The 20,075-nt window shown below is 37.2% G+C and overlaps 1 protein-coding gene across 1 annotated transcript in view; it reads right to left on the bottom strand.

The window, feature by feature from the left end:
• Window positions 1–4,908: 4,908 nt before the first annotated feature.
• The window catches only part of Lrrk (Leucine-rich repeat kinase), a 1,005,461-nt gene continuing 990,294 nt past the window's right edge, over window positions 4,909–20,075 (bottom strand). Inside the window, exons 53-54 of the mRNA XM_070091737.1 lie at window positions 12,076–12,209; window positions 4,909–6,474 (exon numbers count right to left, since the gene is read on the bottom strand). Coding sequence (XP_069947838.1) covers window positions 6,097–6,474; window positions 12,076–12,209 — 512 coding nt within the window. The 3' untranslated portion in view covers window positions 4,909–6,096. The remainder of the gene's footprint in view (window positions 6,475–12,075; window positions 12,210–20,075) is intronic.

A 20,075-nucleotide genomic window follows, 5' to 3' on the forward strand; every position in this document is an offset into this window, starting at 1 on the left:
TGCTGCTCAAGGATTAAGCACATGCATCTTAACCATAAACACCTGCTAACAGATGCTTTTGCCCCTTGCTCCCCTCCCATTGTAATTTGTGCAACTATGAATCACATTTCAATAGTCTGCCCACGGTTTTGACCTGGGAGTGTCTTTTGACGTAAATAATGTAGTGATTCTTAACTGATGCTATTTATTTTAACTTGGTATGGTAATGTTTGCTAATTTTATCTTTCTTTTACTAATGTTTCCTAATTGTGTACTGTATATATTTTTTTAGTTCCAAGATTGCTGAATGATCTTCATGGCCAAAGTGCTCTTCAACTGTTAAAACACTTTCTCTGTTCAAATGCCCAAAATTAACCCTTTCTGTGTCTGTCACGTAGAACTATATCATTGAGGCCAGAATCTATGATATACATGGACCCCCGCATACCGTACGCATCGCATACCGTACAATCCGCATACCGGACGCTTTGATCGCAAAAATTTTGCCTCGCATACCGCCCAAAAACCCGCTCACCGCCCTTCGTCCGAGACGCGCCCAATGTGCGGCCTGAGCCACGCTCACATGTTCCGCCGGTGGCATTGTTTACCAGCCAGCCTCCGCGGTACCATCCAAGCATACAATCGGAACATTTCATATTATTACAGTGTTTTTGGTGATTTTTTCTGGAAAATAAGTGACCATGGGCCCCAAGAAAGCTTCTAGTGCCAACCCTACAGCAATAAGGGTGAGAATTACTATAGAGATGAAGAAAAAGATCATTGATAAGTATGAAAGTGGAGTGCGTGTCTCCGAGCTGGCCAGGTTGTATAATAAACCCCAATCAACCATTGCTACTATTGGTGGTACAGCTGCTGCTGTACCACCGTCAGCTGCTGCTGCACTGTCAGCTGCTGCTGCTGTTGTACCACCGTCAGCTGCTGCTGCACTGTCAGCTGCTGCTGCTGTTGTACCACCGTCAGCTGCTGCTGCACTGTCAGCTGCTGCTGCTGTTGTACCACCATCAGCTGCTGCTGCTGCTGCTGTAGTACCATCTGCTGCTGCTGTAGTACCATCTGCTGCTGCTGTAGCATCGTCTGCTGCTGCTGTAGCATCGTCTGTTGCTGCTGTAGCATCGTCTGTTGCTGCTGTAGCATCGTCTGTTGCTGCTGTAGCATCGTCTGCTGCTGCTGTAGCATCGTCTGCTGCTGCTGTAGCATCGTCTGCTGCTGCTGTAGCATCGTCTGCTGCTGCTGTAGCATCGTCTGCTGCTGCTGTAGCATCGTCTGCTGCTGCTGTAGCATCGTCTGCTGCTGCTGTAGCATCGTCTGCTGCTGCTGTAGCATCGTCTGCTGCTGCTGTAGCATCGTCTGCTGCTGCTGTAGCATCGTCTGTTGCTGCTGTAGCATCGTCTGTTGCTGCTGTACCACCATCAGCTGCTGCTGCTGCTGTAGCACCGTTGTTGGTGTGGCTTATTGAGAATACCAAGAAACAATTAACCCCAGAGGATTTGCCACTCAGGATAACCCAAAAAAGTCAGTGTCATCAAAGACTGTCTAACTTATTTTCATTGGGGTCCTTAATCTTGTCTCCCAGGATGCAACCCACACCAGTCGACTAACACCCAGGTGAACAGGGAAAAATGCCTGGAACTAGTGCTCATATTGGTGAATTTAAAGCCAGCAAAGGTTGGTTTGAGAGATTTAAGAATCGTAGTGGCATACACAGTGTGATAAGGCCTGTTCTGGAAGAAAATGCCAAACAGGACCTACAGTACTCAGGAGGAAAAGGCACTCCCAGGACACAGTGTCTCATCAGTCATTGCTGCATCTTCAATAAAGGTAAGTGTCATTTATTCTTCATTTAGTAGAGTAGTACATGCACAATATATATTGTGCATGTACTACTCTACTATTGTGCATGTATCCTTCTCTTTGTGTGTAGGAAAATGTATATTTCATGTGGTAAAATTTTTTTTTTCATACTTTTGGGTGTCTTGCACGGATTAATTTGATTTCCATTATTTCTTATGGGGAAAATTCATTCGCATACCGAACATTTCGCATAACAGCCAGCCCTCTTGCACGGATTAAGGTCGCTATGCGGGGGTCCACTTCTTCATGAGTTCAGTTCACTCAGATAAGCTGTGATTGATAAATTTTGATCTAGATATAAGAGAATTTGTTTGTGTGGTGAGTGTGCATCATATAAAAGAAATTCTGGCCCATGCTGTGTATGATGGGAAAAACAAAACTGTGACAGTGTGTATGGTTTAAAATGATGACTCTGCAGTGTTTTCTAGGATGGTTTTTGTGGTTTTCTTGGTATTTGATAGAATGAAAAATATTACTGACATAGAGATGATTTTGTTTCAGGACTGGAAATAGCTTACATTTGAGCTCAAAAAAGCAAAAATGTTAGATACTGTATTTGTATTTGAGAGGATGAGTAAGGCCCTCCTATAACTCCCAGTCTGTTTCATAGGGGTTTTTAATAGGTTTGCTTCAATTATTGGAACACCGTAAACCATGAAGTCTTTCCTGGTTATATTTTATTAAGAGAAATAGAGTAAATCTTCTATTTTTGTGTTAATAAGAATTCAAAATGGAAGGCAAGTGTAATATAGGAGAGGCCTGTATTTCAGGAATAGCTACAATGTTTATTATGGACTCTATTAAATTGGTATCTTAATATTGTGTGAAACTGGCTCAATTACTGAATTCTGATCACTTTATAGTATATATAGTTGAAATAGGTGAATGGGCAGGTTCTTGTGCTCACTCGATAGAATGGAAGGCATACTAGTGAAATAGCTAAGAATTTGTATGAGCAGGACAATGGACTTGGCCTTAAATAGGGCTCAAAGTGGGTGGAATTGCCAGTATGTAAATCGTACCAAGACTGCTAACTTTGCGCGTGTGTAATACTGTGAATTTTCCATCAAATTTTGTACTTTTAATGTCATTGCTGTATAGCCCTTGTGGCTTAGTGCTTCTTTTTGATTATAATAATAATTTTAATGTCATTGCCTTCTAAAAAAAATAATCTACCATTTCAGAAGAAAAAATCATTTTTGGGTAGGAAAATTTTTTGGACATTGAGAGCAAGTGTCATTTTGGGGATCTGGACATTGAGAGAGTTAATATTGCTTTATGTTGACTTTTAGAAAGATTCTCTACCATTACAGATTTTTTTTAAAGTAATTACACCAAAAGTACGAAATTTAATGGAAAACGTATGCATTGGCAACTTTGCCCACTTTCAGCCAAACTCTTTAACTATTTCATTTGTATCAACTATCCTTTAAAGTGCACAGAAAATGGTAATTTGCCCAACTTTACACAAAATTAAAAAAATACCAATTAAAAAAAGTTCAAAATAAACACCATAGACATTCCTGGCACTAAAACATTTCCGCTGTTCATTAATCATGTCCCAAGGCCTCTCCTATATTACACTTGCCTTCCATTTTGAATTCTTATTATTTATTTATTATCTCACTGGCCGATTCCCACCAAGGCAGGGTGGCCCGAAAAAGAAAAACTTTCACCATCATTCACTCCATCACTCTCTTGCCAGAAGGGTGCTTTACACTACAGTTTTTAAACTGCAACATTAACACCCCTCCTTCAGAGTGCAGGCACTGTACTTCCCATCTCCAGGACTCAAGTCCGGCCTGCCGGTTTCCCTGAACCCCTTCATAAATGTTACTTTGCTCACACTCCAACAGCACGTCAAGTATTAAAAACCATTTGTCTCCTATCAAACACGCTCACGCATGCCTGCTGGAAGTCCAAGCCCCTCACACACAAAACCTCATTTACCCCCTCCCATCCTTTCCTAGGCCGACCCCTACCCCCACCTTCCTTCTACTACAGACTGATACACTCTTGAAGTCCCTCTGTTTCGCTCCATTCTCTCTGCATGTCCGAACCACCTCAACAACCCTTCCTCAGCCCTCTGTACAACAGTTTTGGTAATCCCGCACCTCCTCCTAACTTCCAAACTACGAATTCTCTGCATTATATTCACACCACACATTGAATTCTTAATCACCAAAAAAGAATACTCTATTTCTTTGATAATAAAATTAACTAGAAATGGTTAGTCATGGTTTACAGTGTCTCAGTAACTGAACCAGACCTATTAAAAATCCATAATACAGACTGGGGAGTTTAGAGAATTCTGGAAAAAAATCTTGTATTTCGGCTACTTCTGGTCCTGAAACCAAAATCATCTCTATTTCAATAATATGTTTTCCATTCTATAAAATAATAAAGACCATCCGAGAAAACTCTTCAAAATCGCTACTTTTAAACCATATGCATGGTCCGAGTTTTGATTTTCCCCTCATACATCGCATGGAGCAGGATTTTTTTCTTTTTAATGTATACACTTGCTGCACCGACCCAGTCTCTCATATCTAGGCCAAAATTTACTGCTCACACTTTTTTATAATTATAATCATGGGGAGCGCTAAACCTGTAGGATTATACAGCGCATGTGGGGGAACGGAAGGTATTCAGGTTCAATTCGGGGAACCGGAGCACAGATCCAATTCCCTAGATCAAGAGCCCCTCGCCAACGTCAAGGAACCTCCCTTGAGGGGTTACTGCTCACATTATTATTATTATTATTATAATCAAGGGGAAGCGCTAAACCCGGAGGATTATACAGCGCCTGGGGGCGGGGGATGTGGAAGGCATTCAGGCTTAATTCGGGGAACTGGAGCAAAGATCCAATTCCCTAAATCAAGAGCCCCTCACCAACATCAAGGAACCTTCCCTGAGGGGCCTTACTGCTCACAGCTTACAGCTTATCTGAGCGAGCTCAGATCACAATGTAGAACTACGTGAGGGACCCTGGCCTAAGTGACAGTCACTGAAAGGGTTTAAAACTATACTGGAAAGTAGGATTGAATCAAACTACTGTTTTCTTATTATTTTGGTACTGAAAATGTATTTCAATCCAATAAATCGTGTGGATGGACAACATCTGTTGTATGAAGTTTATCCCAACAAAAATTCTTGTACAATAAAGTCTCTCCAGCTGAATTATAATTCATGAATAAAGATAACCATAATAAAAATAGATCCCATGTTCAAAGAAAATTAAACATTGTTACCACTAAGAAAAAGATTATCACATTAAATGAGTTAATGACTAGAGAATAAGAAAATGTGAATTGGCCAGACATTACTGACAAAGCGCTGTGAGTTTTTAAGTAGTACACTTGTGCTGTTATAGTTTACATAGAAATACAGTAGGCATTAAATCACAGCTGATTAAATAAAACTTATATACAAGTCTTCCTGGAATACCCTTCTTTGGTAAAAATATCAACTATAAAATTAGATGTAGTGACATTCTGTCAAACCATCAATGTACAGTATTTCCCTTGAACTAATGTCACCAAGATGAAATTAATTCATAAAAATAAGGTGGAAGTACTACCAGTGCCTGCAGTAATGCAGATACTGTTATATATAACTAGAAAATTCATCTGTTAACACATTAAAAACACCTTTACATCTGCCACCTAACATTAAGTAATATTTAAGGCAATTTCTTGTATGATTTATAACAAAAAGATTCTTGTGAAAATAAATCACATCTAGCAATATATTGGAGGTTCATACCTTTTCAAAATTAATTCATTAGTTTAAAAAATATTTTAATCATTCCAAACTTTCCTGGACTTGATATAAATATGAACTGTAAACATTGTTACCTCAAGCTTTTGTTTTGTCCACTGAATTTCAAAGTTTTAATAATTATAAATAAATATATAATTTTGATAAAAATATTTAATTTTAACAAAAAAACTAGCTTTGATCCTCCAACATCGTATAACTATGGCTTGACTGTATATATACAATCATCCCCAAATTTAGCTGTATCTTTCTTCATCAGTTTCTTTGAGTAGCCTGAGCAAATATTTAACTGTTATTAATACAACCTAAAAAAAAAAAATTGGTAAATGTCAATTTGAGCTCAAAAATGCACAAGACTTCATCTATTAGTTGCAATATATATGTCTCACAGAGACTGCACAAAAGGCCATTATTTATTGACATTTCTGTTATCAAATATGTTGCTAAGCACAATGCTGTGGCTCTTCATGTATTGAGCCAATGATGAGCTCTCCACAGTAAACAATACATAGCCCTCTGAGCTGCTGGCTCGGGCTGTGCTGAACGAGGCATCGGTGCATAGCGTCCTAATAGATTACGGTAGCCTTTTCCAATGGTTGCCAATAATGGAGTTGGAGTGAATCTTCTTTCATTTTCCACATCAGTAGGATCTGATGGATCCTCAAGATTCCCATCTTGATCTAAGACAACTGACGAGGGAGGAAGAGGAACTATAGCACGCACTTCGTCTTCATATGGTCTAAACACTGTAATTGGGCGCATTGACTCTGCTTCTGCTACAACAACACATCCCCATGTAGTGCCAACATAGACCTCACTACCACATACTGCCACTGCTGATACCTGTAATATAAAACCTCATTACTTTTGATTATCATTTCATATATTACTATACTGCATTCAACCAGTAGTGGCCATACAATGCCTAGGAGAATGCTAGGTAGTCAGGACTGATTCAAGGAAGGAAAGGATATGTTTAATTCCTTGAATCGAGAGCCTTTCACTGGTATTAGGAACCTCCTTTAAGGAGATTAATTGAAAAACTTATAATGTATGGATGCAAAAGAACATGAATAGGCACTATCTGAAGGGTGAATCTCATGAACTTAAAAGTTTAATAAAAATTATTCCATCCTTCAATTTTTTTTTTTAATATTGTAGGCTGTCACTGCCTTAAATTTCTTTGATCTTTAGTATGTCTACAGTTGCAAATACCTGTTTTATTTCCTTTTCTAATTTAGCTACAAGATAGTAAAACAAGCATTACCAATATCACAAGGTCTCTTCAACTGGAATACTACGTCCAAGTCTTTGTTTCTTATTAGACTAACTGAATATATCAAGCAATCATGTGTAATTTAGTGCAGAAACTATACTTGCAACTTGATCATGTCAAGCTCTAACAGTATTAGATCTATCAAGCATAGTCTGTGAATCAATAAACTACTGTACAGGCATTTTATTTAATCTTATTTATACTGGTATGAGCCACAACTTGAATGTCTGAAGTCCAGCTCATGTAATGCTGGATGCCCAGAGCATCATTGTAAACCTTATAGCCTAACAGTTGACAACTATAAAAAAAAATTGGGAGCAAATAATAAAGATTATCACTGATTTTATACATGTTGATGTGTTATCTATGTGAAGAAACAACTCCAAAGCTCAAAATGTATATCCAAGGAAATCTAAGGGAAATCAGGTATGGCTAAATGAAAAGAGCAACTAACCATAATTCATAGCATGTTTCAGGAAGGCGATTTCCATGTTAATTTATCCTTCAGATTCATGCACCAATATAAGCTCTAAAGGTACACGAGGCACCATTCATAAAGGCCCCTGACATGTCTGCAGTTTGAATTCTGAACAGACTCTGGCTCTTATTATTTATTTACTTTAATGATTGTCTTCCATGAAGGCAGGGTGACCCCTTTCCCCCCCCCATTAAAAAAAATAAGAATTCATTCAATTACTGTCTTACCAGAAGTGTGTCGACATCACAATTCAGATGACCCTTTGACTAACATCCCCGTCCCTCCAGAATCCAGACACTGCCCTTTCTATCTCCAGGACTCAAGTCCAGTTAACTGGTTGTATTGAATCCCTGCATGTTACCTTGCTCACTCTCCAACAGCACATCAATTAACCCTTTGACTGTCCCAACCCCAAATCCTGAGGTGTCTCCTGTTGTCACAAAATTTCCGAAAAAAAAAAAAAAAAAAAATTCTCGTGAAATGATAGAGAATCCTTTTCCCATTGTAATGACACCAAAAGAACAAAATTTGATGGAAAACTGACGGAATTACACTTTCGCAAAGTTAATGACTGCGACAATATTTATGAAGCGGCGATTTTGGCCCCTTTGAGCCCTATTTTCGGCTAATTCCATTGTACCAGTCGACTAAACTCATAGCTATTTCTTTAGAACTCCATTTTTTCTATTGATTGAGTACAAGAAACTGCCCATTTACTGATTTCAACTACCCAATAACATGGTCAGAAATTTGCAATTTGGCCAATTTCACAAAAATTAAAAAATATGACAATTTCAAAATAGGGTCCAGAATGAACAATGCAGACATTCTTGACTCTAAAGTAACATTTTCTTTGTTCATCAGTCACGTCTCTAGGCCCCTCTGATATTACTCTTGCTTTCTATTTTGAATTTTTATTCAAACAGAAAATAGAAGATTTACTGTTATGCAGACTACTGCAATATTGTAATAATTGTATAAATAATGCCAACCCATTCATGACTGCATATTAGAATGGCTCTTTGGACATTTATTGGAAAATGACATCATTTGTTTACTTTTGAACATGGCAAAAAATCAAACATTTCCCCTACTTTGAGTTCCTTTTCAAGATTCTTTTCATAGTAAAACCAATCAAAATCACCTCTATTTCTATATGTTTTCCATTCTATCAAATGATACCAAGAAAACGAGATTACAACCATATACAGTGGACCCCCGCATAACGATTACCTCCGAATGTGACCAATTATGTAAGTGTATTTATGTAAGTGCGTTTGTACGTGTATGTTTGGGGGTCTGAAATGGACTAATCTACTTCACAATATTCCTTATGGGAATAAATTCGGTCAGTACTGGCACCTGAACATACTTATGGAGTGGAAAAAATATCGTTAACCGGGGGTCCACTGTATACTATACGAAAATAGACCACAAAGTCACATTGCTCCCCTATCCGCTCTATCATATGCTATATCTAAACGCATAATTGCAACAGCTCTTTACTTGGACTTATCAAGTAATGCTCACTTATATGCTTCACTGTAAACATTTAGTCTACAAATCCCTTATCCACCCTGTTCTTCTGCAATTCTACTTTTTGTCTTACCCTAATTTACTTAACCCTTTCAGGGTCCGTCCCGTAGATCTACGGCTTTACGTTCAGGGTCCAAACCGTAGATCTACGCCATGAGCTCAGCTCACTCTCATAAACTGTGAGTGGTACATTTGGGCCTAGATATGAGAGAATACATCTATGTGGTATGTGTGCACCACATAAAACAGATCCTGCAGCACACTGTGTATAATGAGAGAAAAAAAATGAAATCATGATTTTTCGATTAAAACAGCAACTTTGCAGTGTTTTTTTGTATGTTTTTTATAGTTGTATTTGCGATTTCTTGGTCTCATTTGATAGAATGGAAGACATATTACAGAAATAGAGATGATTTTGATTGATTTTAGCACTGGAAATGGCTTGAAACTGAGCTCAAAGTAGCGGAAATGTTAAATTTTTGCCGATATTCAAGAGTAAACAAACGACCTCACACGTCTAATACACGTCAGCTGGTGGGTCTAATATACATTCACAAATATGGTGATGATATTTATACAATTATTACAGTATTGCATAACAGTAAATCTTCTATTTTTTGGTGTGAATAAAAATTCATTATGTGAATAAAAAATCAAAATGGAATTTATTTGTAAAGCCTCAAAACATAACTAATGAACAGAGGAAATGTTAGTTTAGTGCCAGGAATGCCTACATTGTTCATTCTGGCCAAATTAACAATTTCCGATCACTTTATTTTGTAGTTGAAACAGTTGACTTGGCGATTTCTTGTGCTCAATCGATAGAATAGAAGTAATACTAGTGAAATAGCTAAGAATTTGGTTGATTGGAATAATGTAATTGGCCTAAAATGGGAGTCAAAGTCGGCAAAATCGCCGATTCGTAAATATCACTGACACATCAAAATTTGCGAGAGCATAATTTCGTCAATTTTCCACCAAATTTCGTACTTTTTGTTTTATTACCTTCACAAAAAGATTCTCTACGATTTCATAACAAAAAATAAATTTTTTTTTTTTTTTAAATTCTTGGACACTGGTGCGTGACTCCAGATTTGGGCCTTGGACCCTGAAAGGGTTAATGATCCTATACCCCTATTATTCTTAAGTTCTCTCTTATCTCCTTTTTCCTTATACAGGGAAACTATGCATGCTCTCAACCAATCCTAGGTACATTCCCTTCTTTCATGCATATACTGAAATACAACAACTGTTCCAATACATACTATATTCCTACCTGGTTTTAAATGACTCAGTCACATTCTGCTTTAACCCCTTTCAATCTACCCATTGCCTCTCACACTTTCCCCATATCTACCTCAGGCTGCTCCTCATTCCTATACATTTTTCTTCCCTGTTTATTTCATGAAATCACTGCCTCTCCTTCATCAGTAACATTCAACAACTCATTAAAATATCCTCTCCATCTTTCCAGTACCTCCACCTTCCCATGTAGCATATTCCCTCTTTTTTTTTTTTTTTTTTTTTTTTTTTGTTTTTTTTTTTTTTTTTTTTTTTTTAACATACAGGCTGTATCCCACTGAGGCAGGGTGACCTAAACAGAAAAACCAAAGTTTTTCTTTTTAAATTTAGTAATACCCTGATCCAAGAAAGGTGTCCCAGTATTTCCATCAGCTTCTACCTTACTGCATCTTAACCCTTCGACTGTTTTGGTCGTATATATACGTCTTATGAGCCACCGTGTTTCACGTATATATACTCATTAATTCTAGCGGCTTCAAATCAAGCAGGAGAAAGTTGGTAGGCCCACATGTGAGTGAATGGGTCTGTGTGGTCAGCATGCACCATATAAAAAATATCCTGCAGCACGCAGTGCATAATGAGAAAAAAAAAACTCCGACTGTTTTTTAATTAAAATGCCGACTTTGTGGTCTATTTTCATATGGTATTTATGGTTGTATTCTCGTTTTCTTGGTCTCCTTTGATAGAATGGAAAACATATTATAGAAATAGAGGTGACTTTGATTGGTTTACTATGAAAAGAACCTTGAAATGGAGCTCAAAGTAGGGGAAATGTTAGATTTTTCCTGATGTTCAAAAGTAAACAAATGATGTCATCTTCCAATAAATGTCCAAGTAGCCATTCTAATATGCAGTCATGAATGGGTTGACATTTATACAATTATTACAATATTGCAGTAGTCTGCACAACAGTAAATCTTCTATTATTTGTTTGAATAAAAATTTGAAATAGAAAGCAAGAGTAATATCAGAGGGGGGCCTGGAGATGTGACTGATGAACAAAGAAAATGTTATTTAAGAGCCAAGAATGTCTGCATTGTTCATTCTGGACCCTATTTTGAAATTGTCAGATTTTTTTAATTTTTGTGAAATTGGCCAAATTGCAAATTTCTGACCACGTCATTGGGTAGTTTAAATCAGTAAATGGGCAGTTTCTTGTACTCAATCGATAGAAAAAATGGAGTTCTAAAGAAATAGCTATGAGTTTGGTCGACTGGAGCAATGGAATTAGCCGAAAATAGGGCTCAAAGTGGGCGAAATCGCCAATTTGTAAATATTGCCGCGGTCGCTAACTTCGCGAGAACATAATTCTGTCAGTTTTCCATCAAATTTCGTTCTTTTGGTGTCATTACAATCGGGAAAAGATTCTCTGTCATTTCATAAGAAATTTTTTTTTTTTCGGAAATTTTGCGACACCGGGAGACACCTCAGGATTTGGGGTTGCGACAGTCAAGGGAACAGAGCAGGGCTACAGTAAAATTCTGCTGCAGCAAAATATAAAACTATGTGTGTGTGCACATATATAAAGTTACCTATCTACAAGTTTCACCCACTGTAGCATACAGCATCCTTACAACAATTATTCTCTTATTTATTCAAAATTCTCTAAACATTCACTTAATGTATCCCACCCTCACATATTCAATCATCCTAATTTCAAAATTTCCTTAATTATCTTTTTGGTAAGTGGAAGTAGAGGAAAGGTTTTAAAGCCATTACTGAGCCTAGCTTAGAGCCTACCCCCAAAAATCATACTTGTAACACTAGCCCTACAGTAGAAAAATGAATATACAGTGCATTATAATATTACCCAAATTTATCATAATAACACAAACAGAAACATCACACTTACTTGGCAATGAGAGGGAGACAAGTGTTCTTCAATACTAATAGACTGCAAGCTTTCTGAGCAAGGTACCAACTTGGAACAATCTAAGCGATTAATTAGTTTCTGTTCTTTTGCATCCCAGTGGTACACTACACAACCTGAAAAATAAAAATTGAATATAATATATAAATATTAAATGGACACTACTAAAAGAGTGCACATAGCTGTCTTCCAATGTCCTCACTGCCTCGTCAAAGACTGGGCTGCAGAGGTATTGACCCCCCAGACACTCTCCGTGTAAACCTGACCACCCCTACCACTCAAGTTGTCCAACCACCATGCTGTCAGTGCCCAAAATGTATCGCATGTTAGTGGCCTTCTTTTGTGCCTAGCAATATTTTATTACATGTAAACTACATTACCTGTATTGCAGAAAAGAAATGAATTATTTGTAATTTAGTGCTGCTGAATGGCCAGAGGTCTCTAGTGCCTCAACATCAAGTATAAACAGCTGTCAAATAGTTCCCAGATAAAGGGGGAAGAGAAAGTAGCTGTCATCAACATCCTTAATGTCCATATCCCCCATCATGATATCATTACTGCAGGACTGCCAGGAGTCTTTATCAGGGTAAGTCAAAATCTAGCAGGTAATAGTACAGTGGACCCCCGCATAACGATTACCTCCGAATGCGACCAATTATGTAAGTGTATTTATGTAAGTGCATTTGTACGTGTATGTTTGGGGGTCTGAAATGGACTAATCTACTTCACAATATTTCTTATGGGAACAAATTCTGTCAGTACTGGCACCTGAACATACTTCTGGAGTGAAAAAATATCGTTAACCGGGGGTCCACTGTATTTAGTTAAAATTATTTTATAAGATACATCAAGCCTAAACTGATAAAATATCAAGCATAAATCTAAATAGGGAGCAAGAGGTGCCAGAAACCACTGGAAAGTCCAATTTGTGGCAAGAGAGCTTTTAACTGTATGATATAACACCAAGGTTGTCAGTTAAATTTGACTTATAAAATACATAAAGTTGGTAGAATTACCGACAATATGTAAAAAAAGGACACAAGTGCAACTAGTGTGACATTTTTATTGTGGCAATGTTTCGTTCTCCAGGAGCTTTGTCAAGCCATTACAAACAGTACATGGACACAGAGGGTATATATAGGCTCAGAGTGAGATGCAATACTAGTGGTAGCAGTAGTAGTAGTGATATAAGTTGTACTAGTAATAGTAATACAATAAGTAAGAACAATTAACTCGCACATGAGTAAAAGGATATAAAAGCTATAACTTGGGTAACCTAAGAATAGGTTAGACAAATATTTGAGGCTGGATAGAGAAGGCCTGTTTCAATGTTCATTCTCTGTAATGTGCTTTGTGTAGTATTAACAGGAAAGACTATGTGATGGCAGGGTTTACTGTTTTCAGGAGGATTCATGCTAAGACTTCAGAGATGGTGAAGCTGCCTTTGTTTTGTTTAATTGTATTAGAAACAGCTATTAGTGAAGATTCAAGGCACTTGCGTCTGCGGAAATTAGTTTCTTTGATCACTAATTGGGCGTCCCTGAATTTCATGAGATGACTTGTAGAATTTCGGTGTTGTACACAGGCGTTGTTCAAGTCATCGTACCTACATGCGTAAATATGTTCATTGAGGCGGGTGTCGAGGTTTCTTGCTGTTTCACCTACATAGATCTTGTCGCAGCCTCCATAGGGTATAGTGTAAACCCCTGCGTTGACTGGTTCATGGTGCTTGGATTTTGTTCTGATTAGATCCTTTATTGAAGTGCTGGAAGTGATGGCGACTCTGGTGTTAGCTTGTGAAAGTCCCAAGTACACTGTATTAAGATCCCAAGAAGTTGCAGTGTCTGACAGGATTGTAGATGAATGGTTCAGAGAACCGGCACGTTCATAAATTAGACACAAGCTACCTTTCCTAGACATCCTCATTCACAAAGTAGACAACAACCTAAGATTTCAAGTTTATCGGAAACCTACAAATAAAAATCATCTCACACACTTCTATTCCAGTCAAGATACTAAGACCAAAAGAGGCATCATCATCGGATTTTTCCTGAGAGCATACCGAACTTGTAGTCCTGAGTTTCTTGACAAGGAATGTGCATACATTCACCAAACCTTCACTGATTTACATTTTCCTTCCTTTTTCATCAAAGATTGCAAGAAAATAGGTCTTCAGATCATTAATTCTCCACGCACCAACACCACTCCCAACAAAGTTATAATTCTTCCTAGCAGCCAGGTTGCACTGAATGTTTCTAAAGCACTTTCACAAGCTAACACCAGAGTCACCATCACTTCTAGCACTTCAGTAAAGGATCTAACCAGAACAAAATCCAAGCACCACGAACCAGTCAACACAGGGGTTTACACTATACCCTGTGGAGGCTGCGACAAGATCTATGTAGGTGAAACAGCAAGAAACTTCGACACCCACCTCAATGAACACATTTATGCATGTAGGAACAATAACTTAAACAATGCCTGTGCACAACACCGAAATTCCACCAATCTTCTCGTGAAATTCAGGGACGCCCAATTAGTGATCAAAGAAACTAATTTCCGCAGACGCAAGTGCCTTGAATCTTCACTAATAGCCGTTTCTAATACAATTAAACAAAACAAAGGCAGCTTCACCATCTCTGAAGTCTTAGCAAGAATCCTCCTGAAAACAGTAAACCCTGCCATCACATTACAGAGAATGAACACTGAAACAGGCCTTCTCTATCCAGCCTCAAATATTTGTCTAACTTATTCTTAGGTTACCCAAGTTACAGCTTTTATAACCTTTTACTCATGTGCGAATTAATTGTTCTAACATATTGTATTACTACTACTACTGCTACCACTAGTATTGCACCTCACTCAGCCTATATATACTCTCTGTGTCCATGTACTGTTTTTAACGGTTTGACAAAGCTCCTGGAGAGCGAAACGTTGCCACAATAAAAATGTCACATTAGTTGCACTTGTGTCCTTTTAATTTACAAAATACATAAATCTTAAACAGCTGTCAGAATGTCCATGAACAAATTCTGTAGTTGCAAGGAGACTTTTTACATACCACAAGAAGAAGAATTTGTGGGATATGCCAGGAAAAGTTCCATATGGTCTGTGCAGGGGTAAATACTAGAACTAGCAAGCAAATCAAGGATGGTAAATGTATCTGGTTCGACGAGAGAGAAACAATCTCTGGGCAAACTTAACAAGACAATATACAAGAAGAAAAATTAACAACCAGAATTTACAAGGATATTTATAAAAGGTAGGAGGAAACTAAGACAGGAACACAAAATACATACCTAAAGTGCAAAGGCGAAACAAGAAACACACAGATCTGGATAGGATGGATTTATTCCAGACAACCAAAACAGAAGTGATTTAATTTATTTGCTGTCTTTAAGGCTTGGAGGGCAGGTTCATTAGGTTTAATTAGAACTATTTATTTGAATTTGGGAAACTTGTGCCCAATATTTGAGTATACCTCTGTTATTAATAAGAATGAACCTGTTGGTATAATACATTTGTTTAGATTTTTTGATAAGCTTTGTGAGTGTAACAGTATATCTTTGGATAGTTCTTTGATAGTTCATTGATAAAAAAAACATATTATTCCTAACCTACGTTTGGATTAATGTGTGTTTTATCAATGGACTTGAGGATGTCACTGGTTAGCCATGGGCTATTTATTTTCTTTGATATCACCTGTTTGGTTTTTAATGGGCAATGCCTATTGTAGGAGCTTTGTATTGTGTGTGCAGGAATATGTGAACACTCAAGTTAATGGTCACTGTGCAATTCTCTGTGCCAGTCAATAATGTTGAATGCCACTATAAAGTTATTCACTGATGCCTCATCATGGAGCCTGAAGAAGATTTTACATGTTTCATGGGGTAATTCTGATAAATTGGTGACTGGGTATGGGGTGCATATTACAGATATTAAACTGGAAGGTGGGGTAGTGATCAGCAGTATTGTCTGTGATAATGCCTACTGTTTGAGGAGCTGCAATATTTGTCCATGTGTGGTCAGATGATGTTGCAGCAGTCTCAGTTACTTTAGTAGGCTTAGTTATCAAGGGTATTAGTAAGCAGTTGTACATATTATTCAGGAAGTCTTGCTACTTGGGAATCTTCTGGTTGAATGAGGTCAATTTTAAACTCCCCAGCAATTATTAAGTGACATTTATTTATTTTTTTGTTTATGATTAGGTCCTTGAGGTTTTCTCCAAAGTTGGTTTTGTTGGTATGTGGTGATCTGTAGATAGTTCCTACTGTAAGAGGGATCATCAAACTCTTGGTTGTGAATTATGTAACTATTCTTCAAGCTCATCTCTGGTGTAGAATGAATGAATACATTTCATCAGTATAGTAGTAGACTGCTGTTTCTCTGCCCCTTCGATCAGATCTGCAGTTGTGTATGACTGTACCTTGGTAAGTTATAGATTTCTGTAGTGCTATGGTTGAGCCAGGTTTCAGTGACAAGAATAAAAGTTGGATTTGTCTTGAATAACCCTAAGAGTACAGCAATATCCTCACAGTGTTTACTTAAGGATCTGGCATTGTAGTTAAATACTGAGATATTTTTGGTGTTATTGAAGATAGTTTTGGCATGGTTTGCAGTATGTAGTATTGTAAAGATCAGAGAAGAGGTTCAGCTCTGCATGAATGCTTACATTCATAAATTTACAATGTTGTAAAGTAATGCAACAGCTACATATCAAGAAGTTAAAGGCATGTTAATAAAACAATTGTTTTTATGGGAAAAGAGAAACCATCTAAGGAAAAAACAAAACCACAATAAGAAAAAAACAAAATAAAGAGAGGCATGGTAATGGAATCAGACACATACATGGTAACACATCTGATACAGTATATGCACACCAAGAACCAGTACCAGTGATGCTAACAATACTCCCACTAAAGCCAAGCATCCCAAATGGAAAAATCCCCCTTTCTGCCAACATTACAGGTCTACAAACAAATAAAAATGACAAAGTTAACTATATAAGCAGTGTATGAGTGAAAAATTATAATCATTATAAATGTGACAGTAAATAGGTCACCGAGACCAATAGGATTACACGAAGGACATTTTACCGTACAAAACCGTTGAATTCCTCACATTAAACTGGAGAAAAAGAATCTAGTAATTGTTCTTATAAATAAACCACTGTTAGCAATGGCTAAGGATTGCTACACCAAATATTATCCTCTTCAGAGATTTCAACTTCCAAGATGTGAAATGGAAAATGGTGTTGTACTAAAAATAATGCCTGGAAGCACATTACCTCACAGATGTATACCAGACAGCTAGTAAGGGTCTGTGAAAGGTTTGCTTTGAACCAATATACAGTTGAACCTCGGTTTTCATCATTAATTCGTTCCAGAGTCTGACAAAAACAGAATTCGACAAAAACTGAAACAATATTTCCCATAAGAAATAATGTAAATCCAATTAATCCATTCCAGACACCCAAAAGTATTAACAAAAAATACATTTTATAGAGAATAACTAGAGCTTTACATACAGAAAACAATGAGAAATAAATATAAAGGACTAATAAAATGGATAAATGAACATACAATATCACTTTCACCTTTAGTGAAGACTCTTGTTGGCATATGGAAAACAGCAAGGAGGGGAGAGGGAGGAGGATAGGTTATTGGATGGAAGGAGAATCCCCCTCCATAAGGATTTCAGCTATCAAGTCCCTATCCGGGGTTACTTCCCTTCTTTGCCTTTTACTGGCACTGGACCCCTGTCGCACAAAAAATCTGTCCTGAGAGGTCTGTTTCTGGCGTCTCTTTTTAAGATTTGCCTAAAATGGGACAAGGCATTGTCTTTGGACATGTTGCAGACATGGCTTGCAACAGCTTTTTTAGGGTGATATTTCTCCACAAAACTGTGCAACTCACTCCATTTTGCACACATGTCCTTAATCACCGAAGAAGGCACATTCCCCCCCTCTCTCTTCCTCCTCCTCTGAAGCAATTTCCTCAGCTGCAATGTGTTGCTGTTCCAGTTGAAGGTGTTGCAGCTCTTCAGTGGTTAGCTCTTCCCTGTGGTCGTCCACCAACTCTTCCACATCCTGGCCACTCACATCCAACCCTGTACTTTGCTACAAGTTCTTTCTTGAATTCTATCATGTTTCTCGCCTTCTTTATCAAAGGAACTTTCTTTGGCCCCATGGTGGCTTATCTAGCAGTTGCACTCAATAAACAAGAACAAAAAACAAAGCCAGACTGACTCAGAACACCTGGGATGCTTTGTGTGGGTGCGGGCAGGCAGACACATTCAGTACGGCAGACTGACGAAACCAAGGTGATGAACGACAACTGGGACAAAATTCTAATGAAAAAAAGTCGCTGAAAACCAAATTCAACAAAAACCAGGGCAAACGAAAACCAAGGTTCCACTGTATAACATAATCCACAATGAATGAAAATACACAATGAGGGAATAATCAGAAATATAATCACAAATATGCTACATTCTGATCATAATCTAAAAGAAGTACAAACATGTTTACATGCAAGAATGGAAAAACTTGAGAAATAGTGAACAGCAATGGATGTTCAGTAAATTTAGCTTCAACAATCAGAGAACTGACTGAGACAAAATCATAAAGAACTATAAGACATACCCTTGGAAACAGTTATGGGTACCCTAAACTCACACTAGTGAATGGAAAAGTTGATTCAAATACACACAAAATATGTACCATTAAGAAAACCTACAAGACCAAATATAGGAAGAGAACACATAAGAATATACAGAAGGAAAAGGGTTACTGAACAGCTTAAAAACGAGAGATTACTGATACAGGAAGGCCCTGCTTATTCGGCAGGTTAGGTTCCGGGCTAATGCTGTAACATGAAAATCGCTGTAAAGTGAAACATGACTTTTTCTCACTTTCAAATGCACATAACATATTTACACTATCAATACAGCCAGGCCTAAATAATGCATATCCAGTACACACATTACTTACCTTAAAATATTTTTGCCCTTAGCTTATAGTAAGTGGGGAATATATTTATTCCAGGAAGTCTGAATAAATGAAGAATGGGCATAACTGAAAACTGCTGCATTAGTGAGATGCTGTAAAATGAAGTGCTGTAAAGTGGGGCCCTCTGTATACAGCAGAACAGAAACTAACATTCGTTCCAAATATACCATTAACGTAATAATACATGTTTACTGTACAAATACAGTTTAATAGAGAAAAAACTTTTATTAAACACTGTCAATATTGGTGACAAAATTGATCAAATATTCACTAAAACTGCATCCTCAGGACTGAGACCAACTTGGTCTTGGTCCTGAAGATGCAGTTTTATTAAATGTTACTGTCATTAAGCTTGAAACTTAAGTGACAGTAACATTTAATTGTTTTATACTCATCAATTTAATTACCACTGCTCACATCACTGGTCATTAATATAAATAAATACAGTCCTAAACTTTTCTTTTCAGACATATGAGTATACAATATTTAATTAATTTTTTTATTTCTCTAAAGGTACTCTTACCAAATGCTGCTTCTCATAAATTCATTTAATTAAATTTTCACAAGTGATAAACATCACAAAATGTTTCAAGTATTTGCTGAAGAATTCTCTATTTTACAGACTTCTTAACAGTTCTTAATACTTTTAGACAAAGACTGAAGGAATGGTTCATTAACCCTTAAACTGTCCAAACATAGATCTATGTTTTTTTCAATATTTGAAAGTATGTAAAAAAAGTAGATCTTCTTTTCTTTTTTTTACATTTGAAAACGTGTAAAAAAAAACTTTGATCTACTCTTTTTTTTGTTATATTTGAAAATATGTAAAACACGTAGATCTGCTTTTGGAGCACTACGCATGTGAACATAAATTTGTTTGGATAGTTTAAGGGTTAAGCATAAAAGTCCATACTAAAACTTATGATAATATTCTGTATCTAAATCTTATTAATTTTTCAATGATTAAATTAAT

This window comes from Cherax quadricarinatus, chromosome 37, assembly GCF_038502225.1.
Source record: "Cherax quadricarinatus isolate ZL_2023a chromosome 37, ASM3850222v1, whole genome shotgun sequence".
In the NCBI taxonomy this organism is placed as follows: Eukaryota; Metazoa; Arthropoda; class Malacostraca; order Decapoda; family Parastacidae; genus Cherax; species Cherax quadricarinatus.